The 15,724-nt window shown below is 35.3% G+C and overlaps 1 protein-coding gene across 2 annotated transcripts; it reads left to right on the top strand.

The window, feature by feature from the left end:
- The first annotated feature begins 1,740 nt into the window (after nt 1-1,740).
- On the top strand, nt 1,741-15,452 carry LOC132548134 (glycerol-3-phosphate dehydrogenase [NAD(+)], cytoplasmic-like). 2 transcript variants are annotated; one of them, XM_060211955.1, is made up of 9 exons: nt 1,741-1,842; nt 4,922-5,102; nt 7,554-7,694; nt 9,318-9,456; nt 9,971-10,083; nt 10,243-10,363; nt 11,724-11,833; nt 12,224-12,330; nt 13,202-15,452. In XM_060211955.1, the coding sequence occupies exons 1-9, from the start codon at nt 1,805-1,807 to the stop codon at nt 13,296-13,298; spliced, it is 1,047 nt and encodes a 348-aa protein (XP_060067938.1). In that variant the 5' UTR covers nt 1,741-1,804; the 3' UTR covers nt 13,299-15,452. The 2 variants fall into 2 exon arrangements, with proteins under 2 accessions (XP_060067938.1, XP_060067939.1); XM_060211956.1 differs by lacking the exon at nt 1,741-1,842 and adding an exon at nt 2,023-2,094.
- Nucleotides 15,453-15,724: the final 272 nt, after the last annotated feature.

Below are 15,724 nucleotides of genomic sequence, written 5' to 3'. Positions count from 1 at the left end.
CATGATTGAGATCTGGCTGTGAGAGAAACACAGCCAAATCAAACAAATAAGGAGTCTGGTGTAGAGGACTAAAAATCCTGTACCAGAAATTATCGCTAAGTAGATAGCAATGCAACGAAATATATCTTGAATAGAAATATTGGAATAAAGTTATAGATACGAATAATCATAGTTATTAATTGTAAATTCTCAATGGTGATTAAACTTCCCTGCTTTTACTCTATCATAGAGTCGGATATAGAGATATCTAAGTCCGTGTTATCAGTATAATTTTTGTTACGAGATTCGCCTCCCACTTGCCGACAAAATTGCTCTGGTAAGGCCGAACAGTGCTAAGTACACACAACTACAACATAGAAGTGAATGTAGATAAAATCAGAACAGAACGGCAAGGTCATCAACAAACACAAAACCTAGCACCAGAGAAGTCATCACTGGACCCAAGTTACTGCCCATTCTGTCAATACAGTACATGTTTAGCAATAAGCTCGACAGCCTCAGGACCGAGAATACACTGGGTCTAGTTCCTTACCCCTTTATACCACACGCCCTTGTTTAATGGAAATAAATAGTCTTTCATATAGAAATGTGTCATCGTCGTAAATCCCCGCGCCGGAAACATTCTAATTCCTATCATAAGGATGGCTGGTGGCAATTCCACATATAATTTTAGTCGGTTTTTTAGCTTTTGCCATATTGGCATATAGGAACATTAGACACGTGTCTATTAAATCAGCATTACGTTTGCATGACCTTTAAAAATGTGCCATTTTATTGTTTAATCAGCTTTCTGTGATACGTGATTTCATCGTGATATTTTTATGTTTTTATTATTGTATATGTGTTGTCACTAGTAAGGATAATTCTACTGAGCTACAGTTACCTGTTATCTGTGGAAACTTACGTCTTGGTATAAGATAGGCATACTTACTGCCTAATATTTAAAAAAAAAAAACAAAAAAACAAAAAACGAGAAACCGCCAACAGTGCCACAACCGAGACCTTCCAAGACTGGTCAGTGGCCTCCAACACGCATCCCAACCCCGAGGCATTACATGGTCGTAAGGATCTCGCATTGTAAATAAACAGATACAGAGAAAGGGTTATGAAATTGAATTGTTATTGCTATAATACGTAAACTATCGGAAAATTTCACGGTTGAGCGAGGCGTTAAAGTTTTCGCCCTTTGAAAATGTAAATCGCCAATTTGAAGAAAATCTAGACAACGTAATGAATTCATTCAAAAAGGTAGAATATAGAAAAAAATAGATCTTTTCCTCCACTGATACGGCAAATTTAGCGGTGAACGTTCAATATCGAAAGGGTCATGTTATATTAGTGAATAGATTACGTAGGATAGGCTATAACTTCATTTCTGTATCTATAATAGGCATTCGTTACCTCTTTGTCTTACTTTCTGAATCCAGTTCCAAAGTAACGTTATGTGGTCAAAGAACAATAGGGTTCAGTCTGTTCGTGATACAAACATATAGCTTTGACCGACACTTCGCTAAAACATGGGCGTTCGTCGAAAACACTTGACTGTTAGGAAGAGTGACGGAGACGGAAAACCCTTATGATCAGCGACTAGAATATTGTTGATTAGCTCAGGGACGTAATTAACTGTAAAGCTTGACTGACCAATTAGCTCTATACAGTGATCACGCTTTTAGATAAGGAATGTGTTTATATATGGACTTTTTCATCCACGGACCCAAATTGTATGTCGGTAAAATCAGATTCGGCATGGTGTTTACTGAAGATTCTTGGTTGTAGTACAATATCCGTAAATAAACTACACGGAATGGGAAAAAACGTCTGCATCATTGGCTCAGGAAACTGGTTTGTCTTTATTTACGTTTTTACAGTTTTCTACTTACTGTATTATAGGTTCAGTACTATCCTTTGTGTATCTGTTTCATAATATAGAGGAAATTAGCCAAGAAACTATTTTTCAAAATGACAGCATTTGCTACACAGTATTCATTTCAGACTCCGTCCTTGGGCTGACATATACGGCTGTTGACCTACGTTGATTGTAGTTGGCGGATCCGGGAAGTGGTTTCGTAATCCGGATACAGGAAGAATAGTCAGGTCATACTTAATAGGTTTTAAAGGACGTTTGATTTTCATATCTTAGGCAGGCTCTGAACTTTATTTAGCATTACACTGACAAAAGCCAGGATATTTTCAACACAAATGACCATGTTCGTGGCAAAAATCACCAAATCATAGCAATTTAAAAAGCCCAAATGGGATTGCTAATTGCTCCAAAATTGACAGAATTGTATTGGAGGCCAGATATGTGAATGCATTGTAATAAAATTGTAAGGGTAAATACATTTTATAACTGATATAGCTTTATTTACACAGAATAAATAGGTACTATGTGTAACTTTTACCAACTATTTTCTGTATTCTTATTACTGAAAGGGCACACTTTAAAGTTCCTTATGACATCAACTTTTCATATTAAATTATAACGAACAGGCTGAATGCCATGTTGAGTCACTGGGTCAAAGCCTGACAAAGATTATGAAAAGAAATGACCTTAACCCATATTTAAGGTCACAAGGGTCAAGTTTGTTAAAACATTTAAACAATTTTTTCTGATTGACCTAGAAGAATGATCACAGCCCAACAAACTATGCAAAAAGAAATGACCTTGACTGATATTTAAGGTCACAAGGGTAAGATTTGTCAAGGTCTTCGAACAACTTTTTATGATTAAATGAAAGGCCTGGAAGCTTGATATTTTGCAGGTAGGTCTCTCAGATGAAGCTGAGTAAAGTTTGCAAAAAGCAATGACTATGACTATGTACAGCTACCAGGGTTAAATTTGTGAAAATGTTGGAAAGACTTCTTCTTGTAAATTGAATTCCAAGAATTAGGATATTTGTTGGAAATGTGTTCCTGGTCAAAGCCCAGCAATTAAAAAAAATGAAAAAAAAACATTTACCCGTAATCTAGGTCATAGCTGTCACTGTTTAGAGTTTATTGCCAGAAGCTCAACTTTGTTCTGGATGCACTTGTGATGTGATAAGCATTGATTGTCCTTGTGATAAACATTGATTGTACTTGTGATAAACATTGATTGTCCTTGTGATAAACATTGATTGTACTTGTGATAAACATTGATTGTACTTGTGGTAAACATTGATTGTACTTGTGAAAAACATTGATTGTACTGGTGATAAACATTGATTAACAGTTGAGCGATATAGGTCCATTAAGCTTCTTTGTTATTTTTTTTTTGGCTATGTTCAACATGGTAAACATGGCTGCATTTTTATCATGATTGAGCAATTCTGTTTTCCCTGAACAAGACATATTTTTAGGTCATCTGACCTGAAGTCCATAGCCATCATGTTTCGGCAGGCTCAATATGCTATGTGTCGTCCACATGTATAAACTTTTCATTCAAACAGCTTCTTTTCAATAACCAAAAGGCCTGGGTACTTCTATTGGGCCTGTAGAATGCTTGGATGAAGGGCTACCAAGTTTGATCAAATGACCTTAACCCACTTTCAAAGTCACAGGGGTCAAATGTGTTAAAATCTCTAAACATTTCTTCTCAATAACCAAAAGGGTGCATATATGAGGAATAGGATTTCAAGTTAGCAGAAATATACTTTATGAACTACCAAGGTCATCTTTGTAATCTGCAGAACAGATGAGCAATCCTGGCCAAATGGGCCTCTATCATATATAGGTCTTTATAGTCAGATGACCGATAAGGCCAATGGGCTTCTTTTTCGGTCAGCGGACCTATAGCCATGTGGTATATATGGTCCTAACCAAGTATTGTTATTTTTTGGGTTAGTTCAAAATCCAGTGTGGTCAGCGTGGCACTCTTGAAAAACACATTTTGTAACTCTTATTGGATTTTGCCCAAATTTAGTGTGAAGGATTTTTGCATGAAAGGGAATTTTTAATTTTGTTCTTGTATAAACGGTGGGTTTCTGCCCCCTGGGAAGGAAGGACAGGGCCTAATAGGGGATATAGAACAAATTCTTTAAGATTCCTTCTTCTCTAAGAGTGATTAGACTTTGCGTAATTTGTTCTGAAGTATCCTTGGCTTAGTGAATTAATTTTGTGTAAAAATTTGGTCTCAGCCCCATGGGGAAGGGCCTAATATGTGAAACAGAGCAAATATTTTATACAATCCTTTTTCTTCTGTAGAAATGCTTAGGTGTTGTCCTTTTTTGTCTGAAACATGCTTGAGTTAATGGAAAACAATTTTGTATAAATGGTGGGTCTTTGACACCCTTGGGAATATAGGGATGGGGCCAAATGGAGAAATGAATTTGAAATGAACTTCCCCATGCCACCTGCCACCCTTTTGTAGTGATTAGTAGGGCCCATAACAATAAAATCTTTTTAACATAAAGATAAAGGAATTCTGTAAATGACAAAGGGTCTCTCCTCCTCTCTGAAGTTCTCCATCAGTGCTGACAAAGACATGTAGATAGTAGAATGGGCTCCGTATAAAATGGAGAAGTAAAATCTCATTAGAAGCAGAGTATCAGTATTAAAGCTGAGTGCTTTTTATCCAGATTTACCATGTATTGACTGTGAATCATCTTTGGAACCCCTTTCTTCTATGTTTCCAGGAGGCAGAAAATAAATCATTGTAAAAATACTAGAAATAATATTTAACACTGGTTGCTGTAATAGCTAAATGAATGATGTCAGGTGCTCTTGGTTTCTGTTGCCAACAGTGAGTTAGATAATCGTCTTGTCTGTAAGGTCACATGTTCAAAGTGGATTCATTGAGCCTATGCATAGTAGTCACCAATTGTGATGTCAGACTAACATCTGTTCAGGTTAATTTTGTTTTTACTTTTGAAAGACTTATTCTATAAAAAGAGCCTGTTGTATTACATTACTATCTTCATTAAATATTGCATTTTCTTCACAGGGGATCCGCTATAGCAAAAATTGTTGGCAAAAATGTGCGAGAAAGGAGTGATTTATTTAATCCATTGGTGCGGATGTATGTGTACGAAGAAATTGTTGATGGAGAAAAGTTAACTGAGGTCATAAACACAAGACATGAAAATGTGAAGTACTTACCAGGTGTACAGCTGCCTGATAATGTGGTAAGTGTGTTGTTGTCTATATATTACAGCCTAATATAAACTTTATTTATTGTAAACAATAAGGAAACAAGCTTTAAGCTTATATTAATCACTCTTGTTGGCCCGGATGGAAACTTGTGAGGGATCTTATTGTAAGAGGAAACAGGATTACCCAGGGGTAACCCATGTGGTCAGGCAGGTGACCCATACCTCTCAATGTCTGTACCGGAAATCAAACCCTGGAAGTCGAGGTGAAAGGCAAGTGTTTTACCACTCTGCTACCCAACCACCCATTACAGGTATGCGAACAACTGTACACAGGCTGTGCCATTGCTGTTTACGTTATAAAGGTTCTTAAACACACCATTTTACAGAGTGTTATGTCTCTTTTACAACAAAGTCCTGTACAGACAATGTTAAAATGGCCAGTACTTGATGAAGGAAGACTTCTTCAGCTTCAATATTTCTTGGTAGATTGGACAAGCTCTGCTGCAATATATCCTGCTAGTGACGAAGGAAATTTTCTTCTGATGAAGTATCACCTTGAGATGAAGGAAGTTTTCTTCTGATGAAGTATCACCTTGAGATGAAGGAAGTTTTCTTCTGATGAAGTATCACCTTGAGATGAAGGAAGTTTTCGTCTGATGAAGTATCACCTTGAGATGAAGGAAGTTTTCTTCTGATGAAGTATCACCTTGAGATGAAGGAAGTTTTCTTCTGATGAAGTATCACCTTGAGATGAAGGAAGTTTTCTTCTGATGAAGTATCACCTTGAGATGAAGGAAATTTTCTTCTGATGAAGTATCACCTTGAGATGAAGGAAGTTTTCTTCTGATGAAGTATCACCTTGAGATGAAGGAAGTTTTCTTCTGATGAAGTATCACCTTGAGATGAAGGAAGTTTTCTTCTGATGAAGTATCACCTTGAGATGAAGGAAGTTTTCTTCTGATGAAGTATCACCTTGAGATGAAGGAAGTTTTCTTCTGATGAAGTATCACCTTGAGATGAAGGAAGTTTTCTTCTGATGAAGTATCACCTTGAGATGAAGGAAGTTTTCTTCTGATGAAGTATCACCTTGAGATGAAGGAAGTTTTCTCTTGCTTAAATATCACCTGGTAGAGATAAAGGAAAAATTCTCCTGCAGAAATATTTACTGGTAGAGATGAAAGAAAATTCTCCTGCATTGAAATCTTTCGTTACAATGTGTAATACCTGTATAAAGATTTTCCATCATGGGAGTATATCATTCGTCACTAAAAATAAAATAAAAAAGCCATACACATTCTTTAATCATTTGATCATCATTTTTTGATGCTAGATTTTCATGTCATTTGACTTTTATCATCAGTATGTTTGCCTCCATGTTAAATGTTGACAGCGTTGCCCCCGAATGACAGGTCTAAATCTGAAATGGTCTTCATTTCAAAACAATTCCTGATCTCATTAACAACTATTGCTTTGTGCACATGTCAGGCAATTTGTCAGGCCATGTGAAGTCAATGTGAAACATCAAGTTCTACCCATGTATAGATTTTGTTGATAATTAACACCATGGTATTGACACATCAAGTTCTACCCATGTATAGATTTTGTTAATAATTAACACCATGGTATTGGCACACAAGTTCTAGCCATGTATAGATTTTGTTAATAATTCACACCATGGTATTGGCACACAAGTTCTAGCCATGTATAGATTTCGTTAATAATTCACAACATGGTATTGGCACACAAGTTCTACCTTTATATAGATTTGTTAATAATTCACACCATGGTATTGTCACATCAAGTTCTACCTTTATATAGATTTTGTTAATAATTCACAACATGGTATTGGCACACAAGTTCTACCTTTATATAGTTTTGTTAATAATTCACACCATGGTATTGGCACACAAGTTCTACCTTTATATAGATTTGTTAATAATTCACACCATGGTATTGGCACACAAGTTCTATCTTTATATAGATTTTGTTAATAATTCACACCATGGTATTGGCACACAAGTTCTACCTTTATATAGATTTTGGTTTTCATTGGTCCAGGGTAAAGAGTCAAATGTCAGACTTAAACATATTGACAATACTTAATTAGATTATGTACAATAGAGCTATGATATACCTTGGAGTATAAGATTTTTTGACCATTGGTCAATGTGGGCTGGTTTAAGGTCACACATAAAGTAGCCAAATTTATACAAAAATTTTATCATAGAAAATTGAAACGTTTGTTGGTAAAAGTGCCTGTCAGTCTAACGAGGTCTATTATTGGTGCCTATCATCATTGCCTCAAATATCAACTCCATCCTTTGATATGGAGACATATATACAGATTGAGGATGTACTTGTGATACTACATTTTCGTTGTCATAATTTCTTGAATATTTAGGTGAGCATTAAAAGCTGGGCTACTTGTTACTTATACCAACAGAGGTAATCAGTCTGATTTCTTCTTTGTCCTGTTTTCTAAAGGTTGCTGTACCGAACCTGTTAGAGGCAAGTGAAAATGGAGACATCTACATATTTGTGCTACCTCATCAGTTTGTGGCAAATATTTGTTCAACAATGAAAGGCAACATAAAGAAGGATTCTATTGCTGTGTCTCTCATCAAGGTAATATATTTCTAGTTATTCTATAACCATGTATTTTGGTTGTATGTTAGCTATGTATTGAGAATAAAGGACAATAAGTTGTGGTATATAGCAGTAGAAGGCTAGCCTTGTATATATTGGTTTTCTTTGAACTTTGAATTTTGTAGGATTTTGAAAGATATTGAAAATAACTGATATAATGATAACTAAAAACAGTGCAAATCTATAACAGTATCTGATGGAGTGATAACTAATTACAGGGTGTATCTATAACAGTATCTGATGGAGTGATAACTAATTACAGGGTGTATCTATAACAGTATCTGATGGAGTGATAACTAATTACAGGGTGTATCTATAACAGTATCTGATATAGTGATAACTAATTACAGGGTGTATCTATAACAGTATCTAATATAGTGATAACTAATTACAGGGTGTATCTATAACAGTATCTGATAGAGTGAAAACTAATTACAGGGTGTATCTATAACAGTATCTGATGGAGTGATAACTAATTACAGGGTGTATCTATAACAGTATCTGATGGAGTGATAACTAATTACTGGGTGTATCTATAACGGTATCTGATGGAGTGATAACTAATTACAGGGTGTATCTATAACAGTATCTGATGGAGTGAAAACTAATTACAGGGTGTATCTATAACAGTGTCTGATATAGTGATAACTAATTACAGGGTGTATCTATAACAGTATCTGATGGAGTGATAACTAATTACAGGGTGTATCTATAACAGTATCTGATGGAGTGATAACTAATAACAGGGTGTATCTATAACAGTATCTAATATAGTGATAACTAATTACAGGGTGTATCTATAACTGTATCTGATATAGTGATAACTAATTACAGTATCTATAACAGTATCTAATATAGTGATAACTAATTACAGGGTGTATCTATAAAAGTATCTGATATAGTGATAACTAATTACAGGGTGTATCTATAACAGTATCTAATATAGTGATAACTAATTACAGGGTGTATCTATAATAGTATCTGATGGAGTGATAACTAATTACAGTATCTATAACAGCATCTGATATAGTGATAACTAATTACAGGGTGTATCTATAACAGTATCTGATGGAGTGATAACTAATTACAGTATCTATAACAGCATCTGATATAGTGATAACTAATTACAGGGTGTATCTATAACAGTATCTGATATAGTGATAACTAATTACAGGGTGTATCTATAACTGTATCTGATATAGTGATAACTAATTACAGTATCTATAACAGTATCTAATATAGTGATAACTAATTACAGGGTGTATCTATAATAGTATCTGATATAGTGATAACTAATTACAGGGTGTATCTATAACAGTATCTGATGGAGTGATAACTAATTACAGTATCTATAACAGCATCTGATATAGTGATAACTAATTACAGGGTGTATCTATAACAGTATCTGATATAGTGATAACTAATTACAGGGTGTATCTATAACAGTATCTGATGGAGTGATAACTAATTACAGTATCTATAACAGCATCTGATATAGTGATAACTAATTACAGGGTGTATCTATAACAGTATCTGATATAGTGATAACTAATTACAGGGTGTATCTATAACAGCATCTGATATAGTGATAACTAATTACAGGGTGTATCTATAACAGAGAATGGCATAAAACTAATATCAGATGTGATCTCAGATGAACTTGGTATCCACTGTTCAGCGATGATGGGTGCAAACTTGGCAGGAGAAGTGGCTGAAGAACAATTCTGTGAATCGACGATAGGTAAATCAATCCGATATCATTAAAGCATTATGATGGTATAGTTTTTTTCCCTTTACTTTCTAGCTCTGGATGACCAAGTGAGCATGTGGCATGTTGTCTTTCCATTTTTCAACTTTTTCTATAAATTATCACTAGTCATGTACCATAAAGCAGATTTTGACTAAATTTAGTTAAAAGCATCTTTGAGGGAATGGGAGCTATTGTTTTTATTATTAATGGGTCTCAGCCACTTGGGTCTGGAGGGGTTGGGTCCAATGAGCGAAATTTAGCAAATTCTTTAAAATCCTTAAAATCCTTCTGTAGTCATAGGGATAAAAACTGTAAATGTATAGATGTTCTAACTAATTAGAGATGAGCTCATTGTTTTGTGCCAATGTAACGTTGAATGAAGAGGGGAGAGGGGTTATACTCACCAAGAATATTAGATATAATAAAGATAACAATCTGATTGATATGGAAGTTTTCCAGTTTTAGTGGCCATATCTTCAATAATTATGACATTGTTATATTGTAGGAAGCACTAACGAAGAGAATGGAAAGCTATTGAAGAGGCTTTTTGAGACTCCTTATTTTCACTGTATGATTGTGAATGATACATGTACCGTTGAGATCTGTGGAGCCTTGAAGGTATAAAGAATATCAAGAACTACTGAGTTTTAAAATTAATGTTTATAGGATCAATTGAGACGAAACATTTTGGTTAAACAGTCATCAGCATATACAAGAATGACATCATGAATTTTAGGAGGTATTGTTGGTGTTGACGATAACAATATTGTATTCCAGAATGTGGTGGCTATTGGAGCAGGCATCGTGGATGGTATGGGTTATGGTGACAACACTAAAGCAGCTGTTATACGCCTAGGACTTATGGAGATGATCAAATTTGCAGAATTTTTCTCACCTGGTATTAAAACTTTCCATACATAAATTATTATAATTGAGCAAATCTATGTGAAATACTCAATACAATTTTCACTTATCAAAGTGATGGTATTAGCCAAGAGCATATGCCAGCAATGGAGGCTACAAGATATGTGTACAGATATATCCTTTATTCATGTTAAAGGTTACAGGCTCTATAGTTCTGACTGTAAGTCTGATAGTGACAGTGAGGGCTATATAGTTCTGACTGTTAGTCTGATAGTGACAGCGAGGGCTATATAGTTCTGACAGTTAGTCTGATAGTGACAGTGAGGGCTATGTAGTTCTGACTGTTAGTCTGATAGTGACAGTGAGGGCTATATAGTTCTGACTGTAAGTCTGATTGTGACAGTGAGGGCTATATAGTTCTGACAGTTAGTCTGATAGTGACAGTGAGGGCTGTATAGTTCTGACTGTAAGTCTGATAGTGACAGTGAGGGCTATATAGTTCTGACTGTTAGTCTGATAGTGACAGTGAGGGCTATGTAGTTCTGACTGTTAGTCTGATAGTGACAGTGAGGGCTATGTAGTTCTGACTGTTAGTCTGATAGTGACAGTGAGGGCTCTATAGTTCTGACTGTTAGTCTGATAGTGACAGCGAGGGCTATATAGTTCTGACTGTTAGTCTGATAGTGACAGTGAGGGCTATATAATTCTGACTGTTAGTCTGATAGTGACATTGAGGGCTATATAGTTCTGACTGTAAGTCTGATAGTGACATTGAGGGCTGTATAGTTCTGACTGTAAGTCTGATAGTGACAGCGAGGGCTATATAGTTCTGACAGTTAGTCTGATAGTGACAGCGAGGGCTGTATAGCTCTGACTGTTAGTCTGATAGTGACAGTGAAGGCTATATAGTTCTGACTGTTAGTCTGATAGTGACAGTGACTTCAATGTCATTGTAATTATTTTAGATAATCCTTCTCAGTGATCTAGTGAGTTGGGCACATTGAAATACCATTTCTGACATGTCAGTATTCAGGTTTAGAGTCACATTTATTGTGGGTCCCTTTCTGACATGTCAGTAGTCAGGTTAAGAGTCCGATTCATAGTGGGTCTGTTTCTGACATGTCAGTATTCAGATTTAAAGTCCGATTCATAGTGGGTCCCTTTCTGACATGTCAGTATTCAAGTTTAAAGTCCGATTCATAGATGGTCTGTTTCTGACATGTCAGTATTCAAGTTTAAAGTCCGATTCATAGTGGGTCCCTTTCTGACATGTCAGTACTCAGGTTTAGAGTCAGACTTACTGAGTGCCTGATCTAAAGTGTCATATGAATTGACCTGATTTAATGTCACCTAACCAAACAAAAACACCAATCAGATATATGTTTTTACTTCAGACTCCAAAACCTCAACATTTTTTGAAAGCTGTGGTATAGCAGATTTAGTGGCAACCTGTCATGGTGGCAGGAATCGTTTGCTCGGAGAGAGTGTTGTCAAGTCTTCCAAGGTAAAATATTATGTAAATCCCACACAACTGTTTGTTCTTCACAGGAAGAGCTAGCTCTCAATTGCTTTTTATGTTAGAGGCTAAAGGTCAAGGTCAAAGTAACATTTCATTTCAAACATTGTTTATACCATAAAACATGTCAGCGTTGCCATGAAAGATCAATTATAGAGAATAGATGTTTTATCTGGTTTATTCTTTATCCTTATAATCTTCCATTTAAGCTCATATTTAGAGTAAGACCCGTTATTGAGTCAAATATTATTGCAAGTAAGATTCTAATACTGCTTTACCACAACATGTACTATATAAAGCGAAGAGTGCCCATCTAGGTTATTGAAATTTATAACAAACAAATAATAGATTGTCAATTTGTGTGTGTATATCTTTTAGACTGTGAAGGAACTCGAAAAAGAACTGTTGCATGGTCAGAGTTTCCAAGGCCCCCTGGTAGCCCGAGAGATTTATCACATTTTAGAGACAAAACACATGCTTGATCAGTAAGTAGCCTCTACTAATACCAATTTACCCGTAATAGAATACCCTTCTGATGGTGGACTTCATCACATGTCCAAACAAGCATTCCCATGTGGTCTGTTGCCACTGTTAATTTTGTGATGAGTTTTCCCTTATTGAAGTATATTGGCTGAATTGCAATAAACTGTCATATGAAAGTTTGCAAGATTCCTTGTAAATCAGTCATGGGACTGATTAGATAATCAAATATGGCAGACAGGCAGCCATTTGGATTTTGATAGGCGAATACAAATGTATTAAGTTTATATGTCACAGATTGAAGGGTCTCATGGTTATCAATACCTGTTCAACAGAGTCAAGTGTGCTTAGGCTGTGCTGAAGCATCAATTGTCTGTTTGTGTAGCATTAACTTTTCTTTTTTACAATTTTTTTCTGAATAACCAAAAAGTCTTGAACCATAACATATGACTGATAGGTTGTTGGGATGGAAGCCAATAAAAAATTACAAATAGAAATGACCTTGACCCATATCTAAGGGCCAATTTTTGATAAAAACTTTAAAATCAAAATGGTCTTAATATTAATTATATTTGACTGGAAGGTCCGTAGAGTGAAGCCTGACAGTTTGCAGAATGAAATGACCTTGAACAATATTCAAAGTCACAGGGGTCAAATTTAAGATATCCAAATAACTTCTTCTAAATAACCAGAATCATGTTATTTGGGTGGAAGGTTTCTGAAATCAATGGGTCTCTTGTTTTTGGTTTAAGTCCATGTCAAATATTTCTAACAGAATTGAAAAAAAATTGTTGTAATTGTCCAAGTATTTTTTCAAGTAAGATTGATTTTGTGAGAGACACCTTAATACTAAATTATGCTTTTTTCTCTCCTCAGATTTCCATTGTTCATGTCCATACATAAGATCTGTGAGAGACTGATGGACCCTAGCCAGTTTGTGTGCTGTTTACGAAATCACCCAGAACACTTATAGATTATACCTTCCTTCTTTTGTTATAGTGGTGCATAATTATAGATTGTTACATTTTTATTTTTGTTAAGTAGCTTTAATAACCTAAAATGTTGTTATCAGCCAAAAAAATAAATCTATCTTATCTTATGTGATAGTAGATTGTTACATTGTTAGCCAACCATCATCAGATGGTAGGCTGTTCAAATCGTCCTGCGTCTGTGATCTGTCAACAATTTTTGTTATCACCATTACTTGAGAAGAATTGGATGGATACCCCTTGGTCCAAGGTTATTCCCATTTGATTTTGGGTCTGATCAGAAAATCAAAATGGCTGACTAGTGGCCATCTTGGATTTTGATTTTGAAGCTACAGCTTGTGAGCTACAGAATAGAACCTTCTCAAATTTCATGTTTGTCTTCCTCATGGTCACTAGTTGTGCCTGTTTGATTTTTGGACTGATCAGAAAAAAACATGATGTTTTCCAGGTGACCATCTTGGATTTTGAAGTTACAGATTTCTGTAAAGGAATGTTAAAATTTCTAATCATTTAGAGTAAAAATAGAAAAGAGAAGAGAAAAGAAGGGAAAAAGATCAAACAATTGTGGATGCCAAGACCCTCTGGGATCTTGTTATTTCTGTTACATAGCACTACTAACCTGAAATGTTGTTACCAACAAACATATTTATAGATTGTTATATTTTTTATTTCTGTTACATAGCTTTACTAACCTGAAGTGTTTTAACCAACCAGAAAAATCCGTCATCCTCCCTTTGTTAATGATCCTTCCGTTCGTGTGATGTGTGAGTCTTTTTAGGTTATGAAGGGTGGGGCTAAATGGTTAGTAAGTGCAAAACATACCACTTCTCTTCAGCAACTTTTGAGAGATTTTTTGATCTCCTGAGAAAAGTGAGCTTCTGGCATACCTTAGCCTATTTTTCTTACAAATCACTACTAGTTATAAATTATGAGCAGATTTCGACCAAATTTATTCTGAAGCATTCATGGGGAAGAGGAAAAAATTTTGTATAAATGGTGTGTCTCAAACCCCCAAATGGGGAAAATTAGTAGTCTTCAGATCCATGTTCTTCTTTAGGAATGATTGAATTTTGTGCATATTTGGTCCGAAGCATCCAGAGGTGAAGAGGGACAAGTTTTGTATAAATGGTGGATCTCAAGCCCCTGAAAGAGGAAAATTAGAAGTCTTTAAATTCCTTCTTCTTCTGTAGGATTATTGATTTTTGTGCCCATTTAAATCTGAAGCATCCTAAGGTGAAGGGGAATCAGTTTTGTATAGATGGGCGGGGCATTTAAGAAATGAAATTACTGAAAGGCTTAACATGTGGATAAGATATGTATATATATATATATATATATATTTGTAACTTTAGATGGGAGATATCACTAGTGGCATGCAGAACAAGACTATCTACAGCCAAATTTGTGTAAAATGTAGTACTCACTAAAACTATTTCAAGTCCCAAAACAATGTTCCTTGTCTAACATTGTGATTGTATGTTACATAAGATGTACATGAGGTGCATATAACATTTTATGACTGCAATGTAGTTTTCTAGTTTTTGTAGTGACAAAGATTTTCATCCTACAAACTGAATATCTCACTTTTACCAGGGATTTCTTCAAGACAATGCTGTGTGTATACTTTTATAACTTGTGCAAAGCATGTGTGTTCTTTGAAGAGACCTAAGTTGCATAACATGCCCCATTACCAAAGGAATCTGACATCCCCAAATGTCAGATACCTGTGTGCTGCTATTACCGAAATATTATTCAAGCACCAAAACCCAATGTCAGGGGTACATAGACATTGCGTGCATATTAGATGGACAGGTGAGCTATGAAAATTATCAGTTTTGAATCCTTAATCATTCAAAAGTGTCTGACCAAAAAGCAATTTCATTTTGCCAGTGACAACTCATAGCAGTATCAATTTCAAACACTGTTACCTGTCCTTTGATTGGCTGATAAGAAGGCTCCAATCTAGATTATTTCCTAGCCTGAATAATGTTTCAGTTATTGCATCACAAACACAATATTATATATGCTATAGATAATATTTTTCACACCAAATAAGTTGTTCATGCAATAGCAGAGATACATGAAATTTAACATCAGAAATGAATATATAACAGATTAAACTTTTTCAATACTCGTCATTGAAGATTTGTGCTTTTTTAATGCACCCTCAGATTTGTGTTTGCATCCATGACATACTGTACCTGTGACTGGAAAAACAATCAGGGAGTGTTTAACAGGAATTTAGAGTCGTGTTCTGCATATCTTACAGATCGGATATATATATTGGATCTTTCTCTCCGAGTGCGACTGGGTTAAGCTTGTCTTCCAATACCTATAAGGTGTAGATATTTTAATTCTTACTGAACAATTGTTCTTGAGGTACTCTTTGAATTAAATAAGGGACAAATGC

Source organism: Ylistrum balloti, unplaced genomic scaffold (genome assembly GCF_031769215.1).
Source record: "Ylistrum balloti isolate Yb309-2 unplaced genomic scaffold, AGI_CSIRO_Ybal_v1 Utg370006, whole genome shotgun sequence".
Taxonomy (NCBI): Eukaryota; Metazoa; Mollusca; class Bivalvia; order Pectinida; family Pectinidae; genus Ylistrum; species Ylistrum balloti.
Note: the sequence above shows the minus strand (reverse complement) of the source record. Positions and strands in the feature narration are given on the sequence as shown.

Excerpts from the sequence above, each read along its gene's own strand:
- LOC132548134 (XM_060211955.1), top strand. The coding sequence starts at position 1,805 with ATGGGAAAAAACGTCTGCATCATTGGCTCAGGAAACTG. Across the intron at positions 1,843-4,921 it reads ATCATTGGCTCAGGAAACTG|GGGATCCGCTATAGCAAAAA; the intron begins GTTTGTCTTTAT and ends TTTTCTTCACAG. Across the intron at positions 9,457-9,970 it reads ATTCTGTGAATCGACGATAG|GAAGCACTAACGAAGAGAAT; the intron begins GTAAATCAATCC and ends GTTATATTGTAG.